The 20627-nt window shown below is 38.8% G+C and overlaps 1 protein-coding gene and 1 long non-coding RNA gene across 11 annotated transcripts in view; one reads left to right on the forward strand and one right to left on the reverse strand.

Annotated features, from left to right (window-relative positions):
- The window catches only part of pxylp1 (2-phosphoxylose phosphatase 1), a 202075-nt gene that overhangs the window by 108288 nt on the left and 73160 nt on the right, over positions 1-20627 (forward strand). For 4 of the 10 annotated variants that reach the window (XM_069896677.1, XM_069896678.1, XM_069896679.1 and 1 more), the window contains one exon: positions 17200-17322. The exons of 2 other annotated variants lie outside the window; for them this stretch is intronic. In XM_069896677.1, coding sequence (XP_069752778.1) covers positions 17200-17322 — 123 coding nt within the window. Of the gene's footprint in view, positions 1-6522; positions 6588-15861; positions 16123-16331; positions 16528-17199; positions 17323-20627 lie in introns of those variants that run through there. 4 more of the 10 variants (XM_069896682.1, XM_069896681.1, XM_069896685.1 and 1 more) reach the window with 4 other exon arrangements.
- LOC138742383 (uncharacterized) lies at positions 14980-15808 on the reverse strand. The gene is made up of 2 exons (XR_011344126.1): positions 15616-15808; positions 14980-15194 (listed from the first exon to the last, which is right to left on the reverse strand). It is a non-coding gene; the product is annotated as an uncharacterized lncRNA (long non-coding RNA).

Here is a 20627-nt window from a genome sequence, read left to right on the forward strand (position 1 = left end):
GTCCATGCAAAGGACAAAGTTCCATCATTGTAGATTTAGATAACTTCAATTAAGGAGGTATCAGGGATGAAAAACTAGTCATGCAGATTTAATTAAGTCACTGGGATAATTATGAGGTTAGTGAAAGGACTATAGGGGAAAAAATGTATGAAATCAAAGTTACAAAGGGATTTATCCGTAATAGGTCATCAATTCTAAAATTGTCACTCAGAGAGGTTTGGAAAAATGATGCCCTGAGTCATGAGAGATTGGTATTTTGCTGCAGGGAATAATCAAGATGGGCAATTTTCTTTTAAGAGAAAACTATATAAATATTTGAGCAGGGGAAATAAATTACGAGGCGATGAGAGAAATATGAAATTGAGATTAGTTTTGGATTGATTTGACAAAGCCTCTTTCCATCTTATCTTCTGTTGTTATGTCTAGCTTGTTCAGTTTATCTTCCGCTGATTCTATTCTTCATCTTGTTATCTTCATACTTGACAATTAGAAGATGGAACATTACAGCACTGAACAGGCCCTTCAGCCCATCATGTCCACATCAATTCCATTATTTTGCATTCCTTGCTGAACTCCCTGGTTTTACTCTCTAAACATGGCTTTCCATAGATCAGCTTGCCTTTGCCAAACTTGTATGAGGCTCATCATCTACTCGGTCAATTTCCTGTATTCTCACTTGGTGAAGGAACCCCTTGATTCTAGAAGTTTCATTCTTTTTGGATGAATCCTTTGCCTTGCCTCCCTATCTCCATAATTTCTCCCAGATGTATAACTGTACAATAAACAAGGATAGATATATCTTTTAGGAATTGAATGGGCTGTGTAACACTTGATACTTTGTTGCCACAGACGATTGTTTAATCTTGAATAGGTCAGCTTGAAGAAAGGATTGTTGGAAATCTAGTCTGAGTTTCAGTGCTTGCCAAGACATTAAAGAAGTCCAAAGAACCACAGGAATCATCTGAGATTGAGGCACAGAATCATCCAGCACTGAACTACCCTTCAGCCCACTATCAAATGCTATCCTCACTTAGCCCATTTACCAGCACTTGGTCTGTAGCCTTCTATGGCATAGCTACTCAAATGCTTAACAATGCTTTTTAAATAATTCATCACATCCTTAGGTAGTGCATTCCATATTCTAACCATCTCTTCTAATCCTCTGGTTCATCATCTGAAATCTCTTCGTTCTGGGGAGGCATTTCTTTTTCTTACTATCCATTTGATCTATCCTGTACTTCAGCATACCTCTATCGGTTCCACCCTTGTTTCCTTCTCAGAAAGGGAAGCAATTTGTTGACGTTAAGGGTTCCCTGGATTTGCCTTTTGCACCTTTCACCTTCACAAGATCGCACCACCACTTCGTCAGTCTTTCTCTTCAGCTGCGAAGTCTATAAGCTTGGAAATCCTCTATTTACCTTAACAACACCCCCACTCCCTGCCTTCTTCCCCTTTTTATATCCTTTCTTAAAATATTTCATCACACTTTTGATCATCCTTCGAAATATGCCTGTCTTTGGTTTTATGTCATGTTTTTTCCATTTACTTTATTGTGTTAGAGATGCAAAACAAATCCAAGTTGCTATGTAACCAAAACAACATCAAATGTTGTGTGCTGCAAATTATTTCTTTCTAATATGCACTAAGCTCACAAAAACTCAAGTTTTACCAAAAAGACACCTTGCTGAAGTTTTATCATTTTCAAATTATTTTCTATCCTGCCTGACAGGCAGTATAATCTTGATACTGCCTTTAACTATTATTACACCTGTACTTTGACAGAGATCTTATAGCAGGCTCCCTATTTCATCCTTTTCTTTTTAAGATACTAAATCTTGCGCATAGATCGATGCATTGATGCAGGAAGCCTTTTTCGTAGTTAATCCAAATCACTATTTTAACTGTTGGGGTTGGGTGTTGGGTTTATCCTCCTTTGTCTTTTGTCAGTGAGGTGGGCTCTGCGGTCTTCTTCAAAGGAGGTTGCTGCCCGCCGAACTGTGAGGCGCCAAGATGCACGGTTGGAGGCGAGATCAGCCCACTGGCAGTGGTCAGTGTGGCAGGCCCCAAGAGATTTCTTGAAGCAGTCCTTGTACCTCTTCTTTGGTGCACCTCTGTCTCGGTGGCCAGTGGAGAGCTCGCCATATAACACGATCTTGGGAAGGTGATGGTCCTCCATTCTGGAGACGGGACCCACCCAGCGCAGCATGGATTCGATGCTTGCAGACTCTGCCAGCTCGAGTACTTCGATGTTGGTGATGAAGTCATACCAATGAATGTTGAGGATGGAGCGGAGACAGCACTGATGGAAGCGTTCTAGGAGCCGTAGGTGATGCTGGTAGAGGACTCATGATTCGGAGCCCCAACCAACCAATTTTCCCTTGCAACCACTGCAACCGTGCCTGCCTGTCCCGCATCAAACTTGTCAATCACCAACAAGCCAACAGCAGACGTGGACATACCCCTCCATAAATCTTCATCCGTGAAGCCAAGCCAAAGAGTTTTAACTGTAAGGGCATTGATGGTGAGCACCAGCACCATACAGTGTTGTGATTTCTACAGGGTCAAACCAAGATATATATAAATAACCTTGAATAATATCTGGAATGTGCTCTTCAATCCCGTGAATTGTTTGATTTACACATTTAAAGCTGTGGAGCACAGAGGAAAATAAAGGAAAAACATTATGGAGGCACTATTTATTTTACACAATTATTTTGTTGACGGTTGCTTGAATCAGATTTATTGTCATGAACAAGTCACACAATTTGTTTTGTGGCAGCAGAACAGTGCAAACATTCATATTATGAACTAGTTTACAACAATAATATATATAAAAATTAAAAATAGTAGTGTACAAAAAGTAAGGCAACATCTTTGGTTCATTGATCATTCAGGAATCTGATGGCAGCGGGGAAGAAGCTGTCCTTGTGCCACTGAGTGTTCCTCTTTAGCCTCCTGTATCTTTTTCCTGATGGTAGCAAAGTGAAGAGGGCATGGCCTGGGTGGTGGGGGTCTTTGAGGAAAGAGGCTGTTTTTTTTTTTAAAGACACTTTCTCATGTAGATGTCTTCAATGGTGTGAAGTCTGGTGCCTGTGAGGTTGCAAGCCAAGTTAACAACCCTCTGGAGCTTTTTTCTTGTCATGAGAGTTTTCTTGTCATGAGAGTTGGCACATCCATACCAGTCAACGATGCAACCAGCCAGTATGCTCTCCGTGGTACACCCGTCTTCAGTGATATACTGAATCCCTTCAAACACTTCTTAAAGTATGGCCGCTGGCAAGCCGTCTTTGTTATTGGATCAACATGGAGGCTCCAGGACAGATCCTCTGAGATGTTGACACTCAGGGATTTGAGTTCTTCACTCTCTCCACTACTGAGCCCTCGATGAGGTCTGATCAGGTTCACCTGACTTCCTCCTGAAGTCCACAATCATCTCCTTGGTTTTGCTAATCCCAGGTAACAGGGGCTTTACTGTATTATAGAGTAAAACATTGAACTCCTATTATGAAGCAAACTTTACAGTAAAACCTCGTTAGAACACGGTAGTTGGGGTTCAGGATTTCATATCGCGTTACAGCCAAATCGCGGAACAGATGCATACGTGTCAATGTTCAGGAAGCAGGAAAAGAGAATACTGTGACTCAAACCCTATAATAAGTCCTTTAAGACTTTAAACTCCACATATTAACATACACATCTTGCAAATGAGTCATGAGTCCATTTTTTGAGTTTATGGCTGTTAGCCTGGCATCCTAAAATCAATGTTCGGGGTCCACAGTCACCCACGCTATTGTGTTCTAGCGAGGTTTCACTGTAGTTCCAGGATGTAACAATGGAGGCTCTTTTTTTCAAAAGGGTTCACAAGTAAATTTATATCTAAGATATATTTCCTATTGCAGAACAATAGCCCCTGAAACCAGACTTGCATAAATCAAGGGAAAGGTGGGAGACGGACTTGGGGGGAAAAGGATTCAAGAACAATATTGGTAAAATTGTACTCTGATAATGACATCATTTATTAATGTCAAATATAGATTTGTACAATACAATTTTATGCACCAATTATACCTTACACTGCAAAAATTATACGGTTTAAAATCTGAAATTCCGGGCTCATGTTTTAGGTGTGGTATAGAGGTTGGAACATTTATACATTCAACCTGGTTATGCGTGAAAGTAAGATCCTTTTAGTATGCCATGGCAGAAATTTTGACAAAAATTATATGTGGATTTTCCATTGAACCAGAACTTCATTTATTGAACAATCTATGGTTAATGGCACAAATACAGTTCGTGATGATTGCACTAGTTGTAGCCAGGAAATGTATAGCTGTTACTTGGAAGTCTGGGAAGGAAAGGTTGAGGATCACTGCTCTCAACCCAATTGTTACTGAAATAATTTGCTTGAGAAAAATTGTCATTGGTCCATTTTCTTTGGAGTTATGAAACCATGCAAATAAAGAATCAATTAGATACGATTAAAACAGTGGTTTTCAAACTTTTTCTTTCCACTCACCACCTTAAGCAATCCCTTACAAATCACAGAGCACCTATAGTATAGGGAATACTTATGATTTATGAGTGGAATGAAAAAGTTTGAAAACCACTGTTTTTATCGTACCTAATTGACTCATAATGTGCACGGTTTCATAAAACCAAAGGAAATGGACCAATGGGAATTTATTCGAGCAAAATATTTCAGTGATAATTGGGTCGAGAGAAGTGATTCTCAACCTTTCCTTCCCACTCACACCCCACCTTAAGCAATTCCTTACTAATCACAATGCACCGATGGCATGGGGATTACTTAAAGTGGTATATGTGAGTGGAAAGAAAAAGGTTGAGAACCACTGGCTTAGAGGGATATGGGACCACCTAGGGAAATTGCACTTGCTCGGATAGGCACCTTAGGTTGCCATGAACAAGTGAATATTACTGTACAATTTGACTAATTGACTCCTATGCTGCTTCATTAGGAACGTTTCAGATGAGTTGAATCTGCTCAAGCAAGTGAAGCAAATCTATATTCAGCATCTGCAAATGAGATGCCTTTTGCTAAATGGGGAAAACCAGCATCTGGATTGGTGTGTGTGAAGTCATGCAGTGAATTAATGATTAATGGGTTAATTCCAACGAAGAATCACTCAGATGCATTTTGGTAAGGGATTATATTGTAATCTGAAAATAGGCACATCTGAACAGTGGTCATAATTTCATCCCCAATTTAAGTTCACTCAGCTTTCTTATAAAATTAATATTTGAAGTGGGAATTCATGTTTTTGCAGTGGGTTGGGGGCGGCAACACAATGAGCAATGAACCTGGCTTGCCTGGTTAAATGAGAAGCTGTTGGAGAAAGTGGGATAGAAAACCCACTTCTCTGTGGAGAAGCATTTTGTGATATTTGAAGATCATAATTGACCTTTATATTCCTGTTCAAATGCTTTATCGTTGAAGCAGTGTGGAAGTTGATTGCCTGAAAGCACTAAGTATCAAATGGTTGTGCTTCCCTCTGCAGGTCCCCAGTCACGTTTTTCCGATTTTCATTACATGAAATTAGCTGGCTTTATGGTTCTTCACTTCCTTTTGTTGCATTAATTCTTTAATTGTGCCACTTACACCCAGGTGAATTATATCAGTTCACTAGTTTAATTTCATGCCTGAATTTCGTCATTGGATTAAGGTGAAATAAAAGTCAGCTAGTATGTAAAACAAAGAACAGATCTCCTAACCAATTGTCTTCAATGCAGTGAATGAGAAATTCAGTCTCATTCTTCTGTATTTTTTTTAATTATAATGATAGGCTGATTCCAACCATTTAAAGTCACATCACCCAATTAGTTTCCAACCCAGTATGTTTTGGAGGGTGGGAGGAAACCAGAGCACCTGGGAAAAACCCACGCAGACATGGGAGTACGATTGATTATTGTTTAAGAATTTTTGATAAATGATGTTACTAACTTTACTAATTTTTTATATTAAGTTTGAGTTAAATATATGTTTCATCTTAACTCCGTTTGTTAAATATATGCATTTAAGTTTGATTTAAATATGTTTTTTAAGTCTGATATTTTAGTATTAATTACTTTTCTTTTTGTTAGTATTTTAATCGATTATGTTTTTGTTTTTTTTTTGTAAGTGTTTTTTCTCACATATATTATTAACTTTATTAATTCTTCACTCTTTATTTTGGGGGGAAAGGGGGGGTTGGACTAATTTGAGTTGGGTTATTAATGTGTAATAATTATTGGGGAGGGTATAGTTTATTTAGATTACTGATATTGTATTGTTATTTTATTATTAATTTTTTAAAATGTAATCCTATATGTTATTCATGTTATAAAATCTTAAATAAAGTTTAAAAAAAAAGACATGGGAATACGCAAAAAGACCTGAAAGACAGCACCAGATATCTGGTGATCATAATTTAAACCACTTTTCAAGGAGACCAGGATTAGAAATTCAATTCTGGCAGATTCTCTATTACCACCACTACCTCTACACCCACAGTTCCCTGACAGAAGGAAATTTCCACTCCAAGGAAATGAAATGCACATGATTGCCATAGAATGGAATAAAAGTGGTACAGGTAATATATTTTGTGTGACAATAGAAAGATTTAGATAATTTCTGCCTTGTTTTTTTTTATTTCCTTTTCTGCTTGTCTTGCTGGGCTTAATTGTTAGTCTTTTAATCATTACATTCAACCTCCCCATTACGACTTACATCTACAATGAACATCTCACCTGATATGTTCGGATGGAAGTGCCTCAATCACGTCATGAGGTACTACATATCAAAGACATGCACTGTCGAGGTTCACAAGATTAATTTTTGTGATAAGGGACTTGTCTTATAAAGAATGGCCCTTACATCCCCATGTTCAAGATTCAATTTGCTGTCCTAATAATAATAAAACAGTGTCACATTACATGAAATTTCCTATTGCCTGCTGCAAGGCAGGCAGATTTGCCCAACAGGAATTGCCTAGGTGCCTCTTGCAGAATTACAGTCAGAGCAAGAAAGAGAGAAGCAAAAAAGAGATCCCCCTCCCCCAGTCACCGAGTGTCCATAGATTCACCTCCAGCTCTTCTGCAGCCTCCGCAGCCACACAGAGCCCAGTCCAAATCATTGGCGAGCCGAGCTCCAGATCCAAACCTCCAATACAGTCAGTGACCTCGGCACCCCTCGCATCCCAGTTCCGATACCTGGTACCCCTCCAGCCAGTTTGAGCCAGACTCCAGCAGTCCACAGCCCAGCGCGAGTCACCCAACAGCAGTGTCCAGCAGCCTATAAATTCCACAAGTTACTGGCAGCCCGCCGCATGCACTGGTCCCTCACTGGCTTGCCAGCATGATCACCGTCCCCGCGGTTCATCTTCTCTGCTTCTACCTCTCTGATCTTCCTGTCCTCTGGTGCCTTGTTCCAGTCTTCTGCTTCCTCATTCGAAGCCCTTGCATAACTTTCTGCCGTCGACTGGGGGGCTGCATCCGCAAGTCCAGACCAGCGGCAGCGCTGTCACTACAGCAGCTCCAGCAGTGCTACCATCTTCTATTTGGTGGTGTTTGAGAGAATGACAGCATAAATGCTTTCTCTGGCTGGAACATGTGGTGTTAGAGGTCTTTGGTGTAGGGTAATGTGTTGGCCATTTTATTCTGTGATGAGGATGGCATTTTTGAAAAAAAATTGCAGATCTTTGGAATTTTCTGCACCAGAGTTCTGTGAATGCTGGACTATTTAAGTGAAGACAGGCGGACTAAGGACACCAAGTGCCATCATGAATATGGAACATCAGAGCACAGTACAGGCCTTTCAGCCTAAGATCTTGTGCTGATCTATGTAAACATACCATAACAATTAATTTTTCCCTACCTCACACCCATAACCCTCTATTTTTCTTTCAATCATGTGTCTGTCTAAGTGTCTTTTGAATGTTCATGGTGTGCCAGTGCCCACCATCACGGCCAGTAATACATTCCAAGCACCTTCCACTCTCGGTGTTTTAAAAAAAAACCTTTCTCTGACAACACCCTTAAACTTTCCTCCACTTACCTTAAATAGATGTCTTCTGGTATTTGCTACTGCTATCCCTGGAAAAGGGTGCTGGCTGTCCACCCTACATAAAGCCATAATCTTATATACCTCAATTAAGTTACCTCTAATGCTTTGTCACTCCAAAGAGAAAAGCCCTAGGTCTGTCAATGTATTTTCCGATCCAGGAAACATCCTGGTATATCTCCTTGTTACAGTTCATCACCTGCAGCGTAACAGAGGACGGTCTAATCTACGGGCTGTTGCTAGGGACTCACCCAGAAACAGATATCCAGTGCTGCTGGAAGATCATCAGCTTGGTGAAAGATGCTCTTTGGTCTGCCCAAAACTTGTTGGTCTTCCAGTGCAGTGAGATGTCAGTGAGGGAATTTGCTGATTGGCACATTCTAGCTTGTAGGACTACATGCTGAGCAACACATTGATGCTTGGTGTGCATGTAATACTTGAGCTCGTGGGAAAGGACCACAACTAAAATTCTTCCACTACAGCGGTGTGGTACGGAAGCCCCTCAATCAATAGAAAAGTAGTTACCCCATGTGGAGGAGCCATATTAATGTCAAAGGAGCTCTAAGTAGTCAATGTTACAGTGTATAAACGAACATAACACTATGAATGTGAAAAGCTTTTGCACTGCACATATAAATTGTGAATAAATTTTATTTGGAAATTAACAAAAATAGTTAAGATGAATAGATATGTAGAGTGTAAGGAAATCAAAGATGATGATCATTGGGTAGGACAATGGACATGTGACCACAAATCACATAAAACAACTTTGAAGAGCTACTTGACTTCTTCTACTCCCATTTTTGATATCATAATTAACCAGCAAATCTGACTCATCTACTTGTACCTAAATGCTAACAATATTTCCAGGTTTTGATGAACCTGAACTATGACATGATACCAGAAGGTAAGATCAATTTTAGCCCAAATGAAAAACCCTTGGTGATCCATCCTTTGGAATACTGTGTGCAGATCTGATCTCCCTGTTCAAAGATATACATGTGATAGTGGAAGGATAATGAATATTCATCAGATTGATTTCAGGAATGGATTAGCCTATAATGCAAAAGATGAAGCAAAATAGGGCTCTCTGAATTGAAAAGAATGGTAGCTGATGTAAATGGAACATACAAAATGATTACAGGGCTTTACAGGGCTTTACAGGGAGATGCATGGATGATGTTTCATTTGGCTGTGATGTCCAGAACCAGCTTACACAGCTGTGTGGCTGCAGAAAGACAGAATCTCAGCATTTCTATTAATTTTACTTGTGACTATGACAATAAACTCACGTGTTCATACTCAGAACAATCTCAAAATAAGAGGATCACTATTCTATCAGTGGTGAAAATAAATTGAAAACAAGCAATGAATCAATGCAATTCTTTACCTGAGGCTTCACTGCTGAGTATATGCAATGCACAGACTCACATGATATTTGAATACTAAGAGAATAGAGAAATATGTGGTTAGAATAGGAAAAAAAGCAGTCAAGTTAAAAATCAGCTATGATTTTTGTGAATGGTGGAGGAGATACAAAAGGTCAAGTATCCCATGCTCTTATTTGGGACAGCATTCTTAAATATATTTCCTTGTTGTATATTCCCTCCAGGTTTTGTTGTAAATTCCATAATTTTAAATCATTAATTCATTCCTGGAATGTCACTGGCTAAATAATCAGTTATTGAATAACTCTAGAACTGAATGGCTTGATGGGCCATTCCAGAGGAAAGTTAAAAAGCTGTCATATTGCAGTTGGTCAGTCAGAGAAAATTTCTTTGCCTAAAGGAGATTCTGGAATCAGGGTCCATAATTTCAGAATATTTGGCCTCCTATTTAAGATAAACTTGAGGTAAAATTCTACCTCTGAGTGCTGTGAATCTTTGGAATTCCTTACTCCAGAGAGCCGAGGAGACTGTAACATAAATGGTCAGAATTTTAGTCAATGGGAATTTAGAAGTTCAGTGGAAGTCAGAGAGCAGAGCTATGAACAAGATCTGATCAGCTGTGATCATAGGATCTGGCTAGGAAGGTCATATTGCTTAATTCCTGCTCCAAATTCTTATGTTCTTATTCTTTATTTTGTATGGATGGAAAAACAAGAAGCTGCTGCCAACAGCTTGAGAAAATGAAAACTCAGGCAGAGGGAGTGCACAGCTTCATAAACCCCACCTCTGAAAACATAGAAATGGAGAAATTCCAATTATGTGTTTTCCAGGAGTCCATTGGAAATGATTATGGAGGATCTTTCATAAATTCAAATTCTCCCATTTTTTGGAAGATTAAGAAGAGTTTTTTTTAATCGTCATTGGTGTTGAATTTGACAAATAAAATCTTTTAACAAAATGCTTTATTCCATTTTCTTCAGTATTGTGTTTTTATTATTTGACCTGCAGATGTTAAGAGATCTGTGGACTTGAACTCCGAGGTCCCTCTGTTCTTCCACATTGTTAAGAATTCTACCATTAACCATGTACTCCACGTTCAAGTTCGATCTTCCAAAATATATCACTTCACGCTTTTCTGGATTGAACTCCATCTGCCACTTTTCTGCCCAACTCTGCATCCTGTTTGTATCCTTTTCTAACCTATGACAACTTCACATACTGTCCATAACACTTCCAACCTTCATATCTTCTTCAAACTTCTTCATCCAGGTCATTTATAAAAATCACAAGGAGCAGGTGTCCCAGAATAGATCACGATGAAATTCCACTGATCGCTGATCTCCAGGATCACAAGGAGCAGACGTCTCAGAATAGATCACAATGAAATTTCACTGTTCGCTGACCTCCAGGAAGATTATGTTCCAACTACTATTACACTCTGTTTTCTGAATGGATGCCATGCCTTATGACTTTCTGAATGTGTCTACCTTGTCAAATGCCTTACCAAAATCCATCTATACCACATGTACCACCGTAACTTCATCAATTTTTTTTGTTACGCAGCTAATTGAATTTTTTGAGGAAGTGAGGCATGACCTTCCCCTCACAAAGTCATGTTGGCTATTCATGAGAAGACTATGCTACTCTAAATGCTTGTAAATCCTGTCCCTCAGAATCCTCTCCAATAGTTTTCCCACCACTGATGTAAGATTAACTGGTCTATAATTCCAAGGATTCTCCCTATTACTTATTTTATACAAGGGGACTTCATTTGCCAGTCTCCAATCCCCTAGCACCTCCCCTGTGTGCAGGGATGATACAAAGATCATTGACAATGACCCAGCGATCTCTTTCCTCGCATCCCATAGTAAGTAACCTGGGCTATTTTTCCCATCGGTATATTTGTACATTCTTCCCTTGTCCGTGTAGGTTTCCTCCAGGTGTTCTGGTTTTATCCCACCCTTCAAAACGTACGGACATTGTAGGTTATTTGGGTGTAATTGGGGCAGCACAGGTTCATGGGCTGGAAGGGCCTGTTACTGTGCTGTATGTTTAAATTTGTAGAGTAGACAAAAGACAAAGGAGGAAAAACCCAACACCCAACCCCAACCAACCAATTTTCCGCTGCAACCGTGTCTGCCTGTCCCGCATCGGACTTGTCAGCCACAATCGAGCCTGCAGCTGACGTGGACATTTACCCCCTCCATAAATCTTCGTCTGCGAAGCCAAGCCAAAGAAAGAAGATGTTTAAATTTTTAAAAAAATTAAAAAAGAACAAATTTCATCCAGTCCTGTGGACATCAATCCTAATATTTTTAAGAAGACCCAGCACTTCCTCTCTCGTGATCTCAACATGATCCAGCACAAAAGCTTGTTCCATATTGACGAACACTGAGCAAAGTATTCATGTAAAATATCCTCTACATCCTTTGCCTCCAGGCACGTTACCTTCTTTTTACATCAGCGACCTTCTAATCTAGTCATCCTTCTGTTTACGTATGCATAGAACACCTCAGGGTTTTCCTTAATCCTTCTTGCCAAGGCCACCTTTTGCCCCTTTCTATCTAAATCCTTTTTTAAGTTGGTTCCTGGCTATTATATAATTATCCTGAGGCCTTCTGCCTTTTGCTTCTTAAACCTTAAATATGTTTCCGTCTTCCTCTTATATAACTAGCTGTCTCACCTCTTTTGTCAACCATTACCCACCATCTTTTCCCTATCTCAGTGGGGGCAAACCTATCCAGAACCCCACACGAGTCGTCCCTAACCATCTTCCACATTACTTCTGTGCTTTCCCCCGAGAACATCTGTTCCCAATTTACTCTTTCCAGTACCAGCCTAATCTCACTGTAATTAGCATTTCCCCAAATGAATGTATCTTAAATAATGCTTGCATTTTAACTTGGCCATCTCAACAATTCACTGGATTTTCAGCAATCGAGGCAAGCCACAGGGCTTTGCATTCACCCACTGACAGTCATTGGAAAGGAGACGTGGGCAAACTACAGGGCTCTGCATTCAGCCACTGACAGTCATTGGAAAGGAGACGTGGGCAAACTACAGGGCTCTGCATTCACCCACTGACAGTCATTGGAAAGGAGACATGGGGAAACTACAGGGCTCTGCATTCACCCACTGACAGTCATTGGAAAGGAGACATGGACAAACTACAGGGCTCTGCATTCACCCACTGACAATCATTGGAAAGGAGTCATGGGCAAACTAGAGGGCTCTGCATTCACCCACTGACAGTCATTGGAAAGGAGACATGGACAAACTACAGGACTCTGCAATCACCCACTGACAGTCATTGGAAAGGAGACATGGGCAAACTACAGGTCTCTGCATTCACCCACTGACAGTCATTGGAAAGGAGATGTGGGCAAACTACAGGGCTCTGCATTCACCCAGTGACAGTCATTGGAAAGGAGTCATGGGCAAACTACAGGACTCTGTATTCACCCACTGAAAGTAATTGGAAAGGAGACATGGACAAACTACAGGGCTCTGCATTCACCCACTGACAGTCATTGGAAAAGAGACATGGACAAACTACAGGACTCTGCATTCACCCAGTGACAGTCATTGGAAAGGAGACATGGGCAAACTACAGGACTGCATTCACCCACTGACAGTCATTGGAAAGGAGACATGGACAAACTACAGGACTCTGCATTCACCCACTGACAGTCATTGGAATGGAGAAATGGGGACAAAAGAAATGTTTCTCCCCTGGCTGGCTGCACTTTGGTTAACATGAAATAATGAATGTACTGTGAAAGCAAATGCTCTGCCCTTGTATTTATTTTAAATGGTGGTTGTGGAAAATATGGTTCAATTTGTTGTCTGTCCTCAGATTTTTTTTTGCAAACTGGCGGAATTATCTCCAATGGGTGACATCCAAATTGCTCTTTGCAAAATGTTGATTTAGTTGCAAAATTTTGGCAGAAGTTTTAACAGCATGTAGTGCAGTTTTGGAATACATGGATTACCTTGACTTTGTATCTTTATGGTGTCTTTCAAGTAACAGGATTTCACCATCAGAGAATTGTGCTAAAATGTCATCATAGTTGATTCTGGTGGAAAATTCTCCTGGTTCTTCCTCTCCAGCAAACACAGTGGTGCATGTAAATGCAGTCAATCTGCGTTTAGTATTAAACAATGATCCTATCTTGTTGCTTTCCCTCTGTTATCCTTGCTGTTCTCAAGCTCTACGATATTGCACATCTGTGTCTATTAGTGGGGTTGATAAAACTGGAAGACCGGCTTATTTCAGCCTCCAACATTTCCCCCTCACTTCCTTGTTGCCTCTCCACTTCACTTTCCCTTTCACTTTAGCCATGTCATTTCATTGGAATGGATGTGCACAATCTTCTTGGAACATTTGATCTGAATGACAACACCATTCAATGATGCAACGTTTCTTCAGTGTTGACTGAAGGATCAGGCCAGGTAAGATGGTGGCTCTGCAAGAATGGACCGAGGAAAAGCTGTGATTGGAGCCGCAGCATTTATGCCTTCCTTTGCGGCATCCTCCTGCCCAGTCATCCTGTACGATAACCCCACGGGGATTTAAATTGCATGTAGAATGGGATGGCAGTGGGTTTTTACATCACTGTCCTCAACGGACTGCATCAAAGATGGTGGTGCCCACGTTTGGCAGCTCAGACTTTGAGTATTGGGGCTCTGAGGATCAGCGCAGGACACCAGTGTGGGAGAATACCCCTTTACCTGCCCCTCCACCCCTATCAGAGAATGAGAGGTCCGGTTGCTGAAGACCTCCCAATGGGCTGCGGCAACTTATTTCTAGGAACTGAGTATTGGGTTTGGGATTTGTGAGGGTGCTGATGAAAGTCCATGAGCTCTAATAGCTTTGTGACACTTAAATGTGGCTACTTGGATGCCTGGAGCTTGGGTTCAATGCTGGAATGGACAGGAGGCTGTTTGGCTTTGGAGTTACAAGAGACAGCGGCATCAGAGGAGATGGCGAGATCCGTAGGTGTTCAATGATTCTGAAGGGACTTCCTTTTGTTTCGCTTTCTTGGTCTTAGAGTGGTACTGTGTCAGTAAAGGCAAACAAAGGAAAGAGTTTTGTGTGTTTGACATATGACCATAAATGGAATTATGGATCCTGGATACTTTCACTGTAATGTCACTGTAATGTCATTGAGTATATAAAGCCAACATGCTGAGGATGGGAGCAGGAAGCAAAGTGTTAAATAGCAATCTAATTCTAAAAAATGAGGTCTTAAGAAGTACATGTATGTGCATGTATGCAGCAAATCATCCTGTTAAAAGGGTTTAAATGCATGCATACCTTACCACTCGTGTATCCCAGGGTCCTCACTTCACTTGCATTGGGTTTTCTCTGTGCATGGGCCCTTTGTCTTATCTGGTCCAGGATGACATGTGACATCTCCATTAAGGGGATAAACATGTGCAAAAATGTTCATCAGCCTCTATTTTTGCCTTTATGACAGACTTCCAGTAAGTTTGAACTTGTTGGAAAGTGATGATGATGTGTCAATTGCGAACTGAAAGCTAATTGGATATTTATTTGGCTAAGACATAAAATGATGCAAATGTCAACCTTTATCTATTTATCTGGTTGTCAAACTTCTTGATTATTGCTGCTTGCACCCATTAGATTGTGAGCATGGGATTATTACATCATGGATAAAGGATGCCTGGTTTTCTTTTCATATCTTGCAAAAGACTCCCAGAATAATGTCGCAGAACCTCATTGCTTACTTAAAGAAAAATGGAAAATATTGTTAACAGTTCAGTTAAAATTTTAAATTTAGATATACAGCATGGAAACAACCCCTTTTGGCTCATGAGCCTGTGCTGCCCAAATATAGCCAATTGACCTACAACCCTGGCACATTTTTGAATGGTGAGAGAAAACCGGAGCACCTGGAAGAAATCCACACAAACACGGGGAAAACGTACGCACTCCTTACAGACAGCGCAGGATTCGAAACCCAGTCCCGATCGCTGTTGCAGCAAAGCATTGCAACTTTCGTTGAAGACGGCGAGGGTAACAAAGGTGATGCTTGTCATAGGATTGAGACCGGTAAACACTGAATCACACAAGTTGTGATAATGCTTTAAAGAAAATCAATGCCACCCAGGACAAAACAGCCCCTAAATTAACATCCCATCCATTACCTCGAGAAAGCATTCCAAGTTGGTTCAGAGCAGCAACTTGCCTGTTCTTCACAAAGTCACTCCTGTGAACAAGTTTCATTTTTATTGATTCGATGCTCGCCAGAAAGTCTCAACAAAAGCAATTTGAGCTGCACAGAGAGATAGCAGTGACATCAGTGTAATTGTGACATCAGTGTAATATGACATCAGTGTAATTATGACATCAGTGTAATTATGACATCAGTGTAATTATGTCATCAGTGTAATAATTGTACTGTGATGCTTTCTGAAGATTATTTAAGTGGTGGCTTTATAGTTCTATGATTATTTGACTCCTTTAATGTTTGCTTGTTAAATGAGAAATAGAATGCTCGTTAAAGGATCTTGGCTATTTAATCATGGATATTCAAATTAAAATGTTTTGGTAAAGAGGGGAAGAAACTGAAGGAATCGTGAAGGTCATGAGGAATAAACAAAGATTTGCTCGACGTGTCTCTGCAGTGTTTAAAGAAATACCTCATTTAAATTGTGTGTCATTAAAAATTTTTGTTAAACTCTATTTCAATGGGGACTGTTTACAACATATGATCATTTTCTGGAAATATGAGTAAAGTGTAAAACTATAATACAGGCTTACCTTTGAAATTTAGAATATTGGTGAAATCTCTTCAATTTCCTTGTCAAGTGAAATAATTACTTTTGTACAATATTACACAGACTCATGAATTGCCTGATGCTATAAATGGTCTGCTCAGAAATCTGATTTGCATCAATAACTATTGGTTGGGTGGCTGATACTATCACTGCAGCAAAGACTGACATGTGCCAGTGAAAAGCAGATTTAGAATCTTCCGGAATTGGACTGGTGAAAGAGTAAAACGAATTTGAACAGATTTGAAATGGTGGCGATCTGTTCCATTCAGCAAAATTGAGGTATAAGTCTTAGAGTTTTGTAGATCTCTGAGAAAGGCAGGTGTGTCATTTTGGTAATAAGTTTAGACCATCATCAAAAGTAATGATTCTGTGATACTTTTAACAAACAGAATGTGGAAAAAATATGTATTTCTCTGGAAGGAATTAATTGTATTTTTGTTTTTTTTCAAAATTAAATGGACATGTTGCTAATTTTTATACCTTTAGAGGATGCAAGGAAGAGGAATGCATTGAAACAAATGCATTATGTAATGTAGCATAATCAAATTGTACTCATCATTCAGTACAACCAGTTAAATCATAAAGCATTTTGTAATAAACTTTTCCTCCATATTGTGAATGTGTAATTTTACCAAAGGATGGCCATAAGATTTTAGATCTCTTTATGTTCCTTTTGCAGGGAAAGGAATGTGAGGGAATTTTTACTTTTGAAAAACAAATGTATGCATCCAGATAATTTTTTTTGCAACAGGAGCATCTACTTTCTGGGACAGGAGAGATGAAAAGAATGAGGGGAATAGGCTGTGCAACTTAACTGTGTGTTAACACTCAATCCTCATCACTATGGTGCCAAGGTCCATGATGCAGCATTATATTGCCCTTTTATCAATATCTATAAATTTCCAATTCCAATAGTTTTTATGCACCATACTTGTATTTTTTGTGCAACAGCGTCAACGCGCAGAGGAGACAGCCTAATACCAGCTGGAGATAGGAGAGCTAGAGAAAGGACAGTGGCAAATCCATACTGGAGAATCCAAGAAAAACCAAAGATCAGAAATGGTCCAAGATCAGGTGCGTGTTTTTTTTTCCCCTGAGAGAACACCTCTCTCGTCTAACTTAATAAGTGGATGCTGAGCATTGTGTTGCAGCGACTTGGATCAGGAGATTGTAGAAGTAGGGACGACTAGAATATGGCAGGATTTTTATAAAACTTCAAAATAGTTTAAATAGAGATTTTTTAATGAGTTTTTTTCCCCCTGGAAGTTCTAAAGTTAATATTTAGGAAATAATATTTAGGTTCTTCCTCTCATCAGTGCTCAGTTCTGAATGCTCCAGATTTGTAACTGTGGACCAATGTAGACTGAGGAAGTCATGAGGTGGAGGTTGACACTGGTCTGGAAGGTGTTTGAGTCTCATAAAGTATCTGACAGCTGCCATGCATGATTTGTGTCAGGACTCTCCATTGCTGATCATCAAGTGAAAAACAGATGAGTTACAAGTTGTGCATCATGGAGATGGTGGGGAATGAGTTAAGAGAGGCTTAGGGGTTGTGTGAGGCTGGGATGTGGAGGGAGGGTGGTGTTGGGTTGCTACATGCATGACAATTTGAGATGAGTCTGCTGATTTAACTTTATTTATGAAGCACATAATTATGTTGGTTCTGTGAAAAAATTTCAGGCTGATGTTTGTTGAGTATTATATTCAGTTTCACCCAATAGGACTCTGGCAGAGTAGATTGTAAACCTATTGTGGATCCCAGGTGATGTTCATCCCATTGAATTCATTGCACCAGCTACTGGTTACTTATTTTTTGCTAAGGTCTTCAACTTCCTCAAGTCTGCATAGAACTTTATTATGAGTTTGGGCTGCCTTATTCTATTTGTGTACTTCCCAATTATGGATTTAAATGTAGATTTCATTTGTTTCAAATTCAGAATTCATTGTCAACCCTCTGAATTTAATATTTAGTTTTTTTTACTTTTTAAAATATCTTTAGTAATTTTAATGAAAAGCTTATAATACTAATATGATACAATGAAATGATATGGATATTTATATGTAATTAATAAAGCAATCAGTATATCAAAAGAAAATGTAAATTGTAGAATATATCCATAATTCATGGTCCAAATAATATTTAAAAAAATATTAATAATAGAAAAAAGGAAATAAAAATAGAGAAAAAAAAAGATAAAAGAGAAAAAAAGGAAAATAACAAAATGGTGAGTTAAAACAAAAAGAAAAAGATCAGTACCCCTCCCTAACTGTGTTGCCATATATTATATATGATTAACATCAAAGGAAAAATGAAGGAACAGAAAAAAAATGTGAAAGAGAACATGGAAAAGACATGTCAGACAATTCAATCACATTGAGGTGAAATTATCAAGTAAGAAAGTGAGTCATAAATTATCCCCAGTGTCTGAAGTCTTGTATCTGAATTATTAACCAAATAACTAATTTTTTTCCATATTCAAACAGGACATGATGTCACACAACCATTGATCCTGAGTAGGGGGGCAGCATCCTTCCACTTAAGTAAAATTGCACGCATCTCCTAAAGAGAGACAACTCTGAACTGGGGACCAAAGGATTCGGTTCTAAATCTATCTTAAAAATTGTAGACAAAGTGTGGAAAACTTCTCTCCAGTATTTTTCTAGACTAGGACAAGTCCAGAACATATGAATTAATGATGCTTCTCCACTTTTACACCTGTCACAATAGGGGCTCGTATCAGGGTAAAAACAAGATAATTTAACCTTAGACATATGTGTCTGTGTAGCACCTTAAATTGTAATAAATTGTAAATTGTAATGAAGTTCTTCTACAGAGATCTAAGGTATGGTTCTGGCTAGCTTTAGATGTAACCATTGGGTAGGCAATATTTGATGTCTTACATTTTGGTCTTTTTTTTCATAATCATTCTGACCGCCCATAATGGATATCAATGAAGCTGATATCGCAACATTTTTTCCAATTTAGCGCTTCTTGGCTCTTCACTTCCATTTTCAACTAAGTTAATATATAATCTAATTGTTAAAGATGCTGTGAGAATTTGGGAACAGTTTAGAAAACATTTTGCATTTCATAATTTCTCTCTTTCAAGCTCTATTGCATCTAATCACTTTTTGCCAACCTTCTTTACTGGATGATAATTTTCAGAGATGGTATAGAGGGGGTATTCAAAGTTTTAAGGATCCTGTTCATTGATGGATATTTTGCATCATTTGAGCAGCTTTCTGCTAAATTTAACCTGCCTGTATCTCAATTTTTTAGATATCTGCAAATCTGGCATTTTCTTGAATCACAGCTTTCAGATTTTCTAAGAGAGTCTGAATCAAATTTTGTAGATGAGTTTTTTTAGTTTAATGCCTTCTCGTAAATGTTTAATATCTACTATTTATGAGAAATTGTTTAAAACAGACTTTACTGGTTAAAATAAAAAAATGCTTGGGAACAGGATTTAAATTGGATTAGATCAGATACGGATTGGGACACAACTCTTAAGTTGGTGAATAGTTCTTGATTATGCGCTCATCATTGTTTATTACAATATTTGGTTTTTAAATCTTTCTACACTCTTATTTCCTTTATGCACATACTCGTTGCTTTTTGACTGTAAAAAGCTGAAGCATTTCCAAATTATTCCTGTCCTGGAGCCTCCATGTTGATCCAATAACAAAAACATAATCTATGGAAATTGCATTTGTGATGTGGTGCTTGTTGAGCTTCAGTGTCTTATTTTTTCAGTTTCTTCTTTGCCTCCCTGAGCGACAGAGTCACAGAATATGGTGCAGATGATGCAATTGCTTGAAATATACAAAATAAATAATTAGCAATGCCAAAAGGAGATTTTTAACTTTGCTGAAACAAGTATTCTGAATAAATTAAATATATGCAATAACTAGTGCAACCAGAATAACGAGAATAGATTTTTAAGATAATTCTTTTATTTTTGTTTTCCCATGAATGTTTATAACTGTTTAACCTTTTAGGACAGGAAATTGGGTTGAAAAGAAAAAAGTTACTTCAGTAGGTTTTGGTCAATAAAGAATGTGGCTACTGCCATCTGCTGGTCAGTTACAAATGGCAGTTTGTAAATTGGACAGGAAGGTTTCCATAACCTGGAAGTAGTTGGTTTAGTGTTACATTTCAGGGATTATTTGCATGGAAGGGAACTTGGATTAATATATTTAAAAGTATTACCTTTAAATATAAGTTTTGTATATAAGGAATTACGTTAATGGATGAACTAGCAATATATATTAGAAACTGATAAGGAAATTATATTTTGGTTCTCAAGCAAAAGAATGCCAATTCTAGTTGGATGTTTTTGCAGAAGTTCAATGTAATGGCATTTGATTATGTACTATTT

This window comes from Narcine bancroftii, chromosome 9, assembly GCF_036971445.1.
Source record: "Narcine bancroftii isolate sNarBan1 chromosome 9, sNarBan1.hap1, whole genome shotgun sequence".
Taxonomy (NCBI): domain Eukaryota; kingdom Metazoa; phylum Chordata; class Chondrichthyes; order Torpediniformes; family Narcinidae; genus Narcine; species Narcine bancroftii.